The sequence below is a fragment of the Egretta garzetta genome, unplaced genomic scaffold, assembly GCF_000687185.1.
Source record: "Egretta garzetta isolate BGI_Z169 unplaced genomic scaffold, ASM68718v1 scaffold293, whole genome shotgun sequence".
In the NCBI taxonomy this organism is placed as follows: domain Eukaryota; kingdom Metazoa; phylum Chordata; class Aves; order Pelecaniformes; family Ardeidae; genus Egretta; species Egretta garzetta.
Window position 1 is genome coordinate 1,719,404 of NW_009259318.1, and position 6,252 is coordinate 1,725,655.

The window sequence follows — 6,252 nt, forward strand, 5'->3', positions numbered from 1 at the left end:
TGAGGATTAAAGTCCTAATGTTATATTTAATGTGCAAATATAGACCACGCAAAAATAGATACTTGAAAAAAAGACCATTCTAATGTCATTTAGACAAAAACAAATTGCTCTGTTCCCTTCTTCATCTCTTACAGAAAGTCAAGTTTGAAGTGAATTGAGACTCATATCCTCAGGAGCTGTTTATTTTTCCACATGGATGATTGTACAGTCATTCAGTAGTTTAAAAAAATGGAGTATTGCATTAAATAAAAACATGGATTGTATCCCTTTGAAGCATCTTGTAAAAATATGTGCCAAGAAGACTCCAACAGTTTTTGAGAACCTACCACACTCGTACTCGGGGCAGCACTGGCCAGGATCCCTGCGCAAACGAGGGACTTCACAGGGACCACACTGAACAGCTGGAGTAAGAAGAAAACATCCATAAAACAAGTTTGGATAAGAACTAGAAAACTAGGTAACAAAAACATCAATTCAAGTCAAATCATACTTAGAGCTAAACAGATTTACGTTTGGCAGTAGGGCAAGGTCGGATGGTGCAGTTTACTTTCTTGTTATCAAGACATGTGCAGATCTGGCAAGGCTCATTAGCGGGAATCCATGTTTCCATGTGCTGCATGAAAAAAAAAACCAAAAAACAGATGGGTAGAAAGAAATCAAATATTCCGACCACTGGCATGTTGGAGATGGGAGTGGGTAGGTTGAGCAACATTAATTTAGAAAACCAGAAGGCTATATGTAGGATTGCTTGGTTGCTCTGTTAACAGTAAGAAGCTAAGGAGACACATAATTCTGAAATGACTGTAGTGTACCGATTTAGCAAAAGTTGTAAAGAATGCATGAATGGGATGAGGAATTACTATTGTTTTAAGCATGAAAAATGGTCAGATGTTATAAACGTAATCACAGGCTATTGTGAGTAACAGTGGACTCATGCAACTACATACCATGATTGGTTGTTCAGTGGTAATAAGGGAAAGAATGATATTTTGGGAAATACACAGAAGTGGCTGCTTTCCCAAATTAGTAGTACTTAAATACAGAGAAATAAACAGTGCATATTTTTAATTAAGAATATGTGGATTGTCATCACTTGATTTCCCAGTGGACTGCAGACTGGAAAAGTGCTATTGCAAGCCCAAATCTGAAACTATCACTATGGTGATTATCTGAAGGGAGTAAGCACATTCTGAAATTGCCAGTGAAGTATATCAGTACTCAACCACTGAGAGAGAGAGAGAGAGGACAATCACTGCTTTTAAAGGGTGTAGTGACTTATAAAGAACTATCTACATTTAAAACCCATGTGAACAGGTAGCTGAGAGTGAAAAGATGCACTATGGGACAATAATGTTAATTTGCACCATCGGTTCAGGTTCTGGGTGAGAACATGTAGAGTAAGTTAGGATGCCACAAAGGGAAAAGGTGTCATCCAGAAAACTCCGGAGTGCAGTTTAAAAATAACAGCCTGCTGAGATCTTTAGTAATAAGAAGAAAGGAAGGAAATATCTAAACATGCCGCCACCTGTACCCAGAGATATCTATGTATTTTAAGCCATCACAGGAATCTGAAAAGACAGTTTACTTTCAAAGGTTAACAGCATGGCAAGGATAAGACAGCAGGCATGCTAGAACAAGCCAAACAGAGATTTAACAAAGCTTAGGATCCAAATCGCATAGGGTCAGTTAATCTATAGGAAATCTATTTTAGTCAGAGAAAGCTTGCATCAATGTATTGCTAGTAAAGAACATTATCTCAGGGCTTGGGAAAACAACTCAGAGCCCTCTGCCAGAGCATTCAATGGCCTCAGGGTTAAAAAGTCCTGAGAAGGCAGCTGACAGAGAATGCCTACGTTTGCAGGTGGTGATATGGAAAGCACATGGACATTTCAAAGCACAGAGAAAGAGAATCACAACATTCGCTCTAGCATTTTCAGCAGCCTCAATTTTGGGACAGGTTTTCTTCAGCATAAGTAGGAGTGTCTTTCTAATACCAGAATAAATGATGCGAGATACCATGGTGTTAGTAGAGCTCTCTGTAGGTGTTGATACTGAGAATACCGTAAGCCCAAGCACGATCTGGGGTAGAAAGGAACAGAGGAAAGAACACCAGAAGGAAAGAAGGGGGTTAAGGAAATCATAGCCCACCACCAGTTGCACTGCATGGTGTACTGCTCACACACAGCTAATCCTGCAACGGTGGAGACGCAAAACGGCTGTGTGAGCTGATCCTCCCCTGCCCTCCACCTCCCCATCCACACAGCAGCTGCAGCTAAGCCTTGCCATTGGGGGACAGACGAGAGGTTTTCAGAGTTAAAACCCCATTAATGGGCATGCGACAACTCATGAATTTCAGAACTTCTGCAGAAACAAGTAGATATCATGCAGACTTTATTCCCAAGATGTGTGCTGAACTTTTCTCCATGAGGGCTTGAAACAATTATTTAAATGGAAAATGCACTGCATTGCCTCAGGATTCCAGGATTTAAGGCACACAGATCCTAGGCTTTAATCTGCATTTGCAATAACCATTCCATATAGAATACAATAATTAGAGTTCTCAGGCTCACCAAAAGTGGTGCACAATTAATCTGTGTTTAGGCCAGCGATTATATACATTGCAAGCTATTTTTTCCTTCAAGAGAAATAATAAGATTTTTTTTCTATTCCTTTTATTACAAAAATTATTGGGGTTTTTTTGTTCCCCTTCCATTTTACCAATTCTATAAGCACTACACAAATCAAATGATACCGTATTTAAAACAAAGATACAAACCAGAACACAAAGAAAAAAATTGTGGCCATATGTATGGAGATATACTGTAACCTTAAAATAAAAGCTAGTACAAGGTCCATGTGTTCGATACTTAAAAAAGCTCTAACCTTTTGTTTTGAAAAATGTCATTTGGATAATGCAGTTGTGGAATGAAAGAACACTTTCCCTATGTCTTCCCTCCTGCTGCCAAAATCCATAGGGTATGTACACCTGAGGAGGGGGCCTAATGCTGTCAGGCTCCTGTACCAGCCCCCTTCCCAGCAGTAGGAAACCCTCAAAATCATATTTAGTGAATACTTCTTCAGCACACTGTGCTTTGACAGTACCAGCCGACAGCTCTATGGCAGAAGCCACGGCAAGGTGAGCTGCCAAGGCCAGCATCCTCAGCCTTGCATGGATCTGTCCTGTGCAAGGGCAGGCTGCGGTGACACACATGGGTCTCCCAGCGCAGCCCTGCAATCTGTGCGACCCCTGCACTGGCAAAGCAGAGGCTGGAACACTTGCGGCACCAAGTCAAGTGCGTGGCTCCCTGGTACCCTACCACCTAAAGAAGGGTGCTTGCTCTGTGTTAAGTTTGATGCTTTTGTCATTGTGTTAAACAATGCAAACAATATTTGAAAGAGATGGTTTAGACACAAATAGGCTTTTCTTCCTTTCATTTTAACTGTAAATGTTTATAAGGCATTTCTTGCTGAACTAAACTTGAGTCCAAATTTGTATGTGTAAAATTAAGTTATTCAGAGTATGTACAGTCATTTACTTTTTAAAATCTATCCTTTTACTTCAAGAATAGACTATACACACACATACAGAGAAAATTCTGTTATTTACAGAAGATCTATGTTACAAAAACGATTGTGTCTGGCAGCATGTTTGGCGAATACGGTAATACCATCCCAAAATCCCATAAGAATCTAAGGCCCATATAATACTGAAATTAAAGCCACTTCTTCTTAAAGTCTCATAACAAAACTACAGATTTAAGAGGACTGGCTGACTTAGGTGAAAACTCCCAGAGTTGAGTAGCTTGGTGTGAAGATGAACAACCCCTGCTACTTGGAACAGGGGATGTAGGGAGGAGCTTGTGCACCCACTGTGTGATGCTGAAAGGGAAATCAACAGCCTCTTTCACTGCAGCCTGGCACCCAGCACCCATAGCTCTTCCCAACCCCATTCTGCCACAGAGAGGTCTAATTTAACTGCAGAAAGTGGATTTTCAGTAAAACTAAAATGATTAATTTCATCAAAGGAATGATTCTCATTTAAAAAAAAAGAAAAAAAAGGAGGTAGGCTAATATAACTAGACATAAGGTCATCTTGGTCTCACCGCTCCACACCAACCACTGAAAAGATTTATCATTAAATTGTCATTTCTGGTAAAACCCTTCTGAATGGAGGTGTTTATCTTGGTAAATGTTGACTTATGCCATCTCTCTTCTTTTTCCTCTAGACCTCCCTCCACACAAATTTGTCATGCATTTCCGGGTCTGTACAATCCCAGCTGTGAATTTTATATCCATCCCAGTCAATTTCACACTAGGGGAGCTACATAGGGCTGACAGCCGGCTGGTTGTGAGGAACTGAGCTAGAAAATAAAGCATCCAAAGGGGAAAATAGTTGGACTTATAAGACAGATTTACTTGCAGAAGTGCAAACCCCAACCACTTACAAAGGTAAACTGGTAAATATACAGTTACCTGATGGTGTGTGCCATCTTCACTGATGCATTGGGTGCAGACCTCTTCATTAACACAGCTGTCATTAAAAATCACCTGTCCGCCTGGACAGAAGCAGCCTTCTGTGGGATAATCCTTGCAGACACTGAGTTTGGTGCTATTCTCACAGTGCTTTATGCAGGCTTTGTGGCAGTGATCATATGTCAAATATGTGGGACATTTCATTGCTGAAGAAGACAGAAAAAAACTCTTCAGATAAAGAGATCCGAAATGCAGAGAAATGTTTCCACTCACACTTTCTTTAGAATTCTGTTCAGGTTTTTGAAAGCCATCATCTGATGAACATATTTTGTCCTCTGCAACCACTAGCATCTTTGAAAATACATTTTAAAAACTAACAAAATCCACAGTGGAAAGTGATTGACAGCATTTGCTTATGTTACAATGCATGCAGAAATCATCAAGTCACATTTTCAGGTCATGTGAATCAGCAAAGTATGACTTACCCTAATAATGATACAGTAGCTTACATGAGCTGAACATCTTGCCTAACACTGTTTTCAACACTGGGTAAGAGACATAAGAATTTGGAACCACCTTTATGTGTATTAGGAGATATCCAGGACAGACTAAAGCGTTGAACAAAGATTTTTTTTTTTTTTTTTTTTTTTTTGAACAACTTGATAGGTGGCAGTGTTCCCAAGCAATTCAAGAAAGCTAACAAACAGAACATTTTGGTACTTCAAAACTGAACCTGCTGGATTTCTGCACCTTATTAACTGAATTGACTTATTAACGGAATTAGCTGAATCAAGGAAAGTTGCATTCCCCACTAAGCCAACACATACAATTTTTACTGATTAAATCATGACAGTGTATTGTATCTAAAAGAAAACATAAAACTAAGGCTATAGCTATTCAAGAAACCTATGGACAGAGCTTCCATACTGTGTACTCCCTTAAGTCTACTTTATTTTTCTCTACAACTTCAATTAGGAAAAGTGTTTCTTATTTCCCAGTTTGTGACTGCTGTGAGGTTTATAAAACTTTATTTCAGTCCTCTGACAAAAAAAATCACTGAAATAAAATTACAGGATGAAGACCTGAGCTCCCAACCAAGCAAGCATACACCAACTGAACTGTCTACACACACCCCTCATAACCAAAGGAAACAGAAAATAAATGTCTTCAACATTAACCCTTTTCTGTTTCAAGCCATGCTAAATCCATTTATTTCTGGTGTGTTGAAGTCTATGATTGTATGTGTGGATAACCATCAAAGTTCAGCAGATGCAGATGAACTTGAAAAGCCACAAGAGCTTGATGGAGAGTCCAGTCCCGTTATGAAATGCTTTGGCTGGATTCTGAAAACACAAAAAGTTCTACCCAAGTAAAACAGGAGAAATTGCCTTCTTATAAACCTAGCTACCAAGAACAGAGGTAACTTCAAAACAAGGGCATCCACATGAGCTCATTTGCCTCTGTCCTTGAGGGCATGGTAATGAGATGTTCATAAGCAGTGTCAAGAGATGGGATAAACTCCATCAATTTCTGGAAAATCATCCTAACCATCCTTTCATCCAGCTGGCACAATGACAACCAGGCAATTGTAGAAAGCCACCTCAGACATAGGATCATAGAATCATAGAATGTTTGGGGTTGGAAGGGACCCCTAGAGGTCATCTAGTCCAACCCCCCTGCAGGACCAGGGACACCGCTAACTAGATCAGGTTGCTCAGAGCCCTGTCCAACCTGGTCTTGAATGCTTCCAGGGATGGGGCCTTCACTACCTCTCTGGGC

The 6,252-nt window shown here is 40.1% G+C and overlaps 1 protein-coding gene across 1 annotated transcript in view; it reads right to left on the reverse strand.

Annotated features, from left to right (window-relative positions):
• VWF (von Willebrand factor) overlaps positions 1-6,252 on the reverse strand; it is a 140,746-nt gene that overhangs the window by 30,740 nt on the left and 103,754 nt on the right. The window contains exons 38-40 of the mRNA XM_035892068.1: positions 4,474-4,679; positions 511-613; positions 327-401 (exon numbers count right to left, since the gene is read on the reverse strand). Of these exons, the coding sequence (XP_035747961.1) occupies positions 327-401; positions 511-613; positions 4,474-4,679 (384 nt within the window). The remainder of the gene's footprint in view (positions 1-326; positions 402-510; positions 614-4,473; positions 4,680-6,252) is intronic.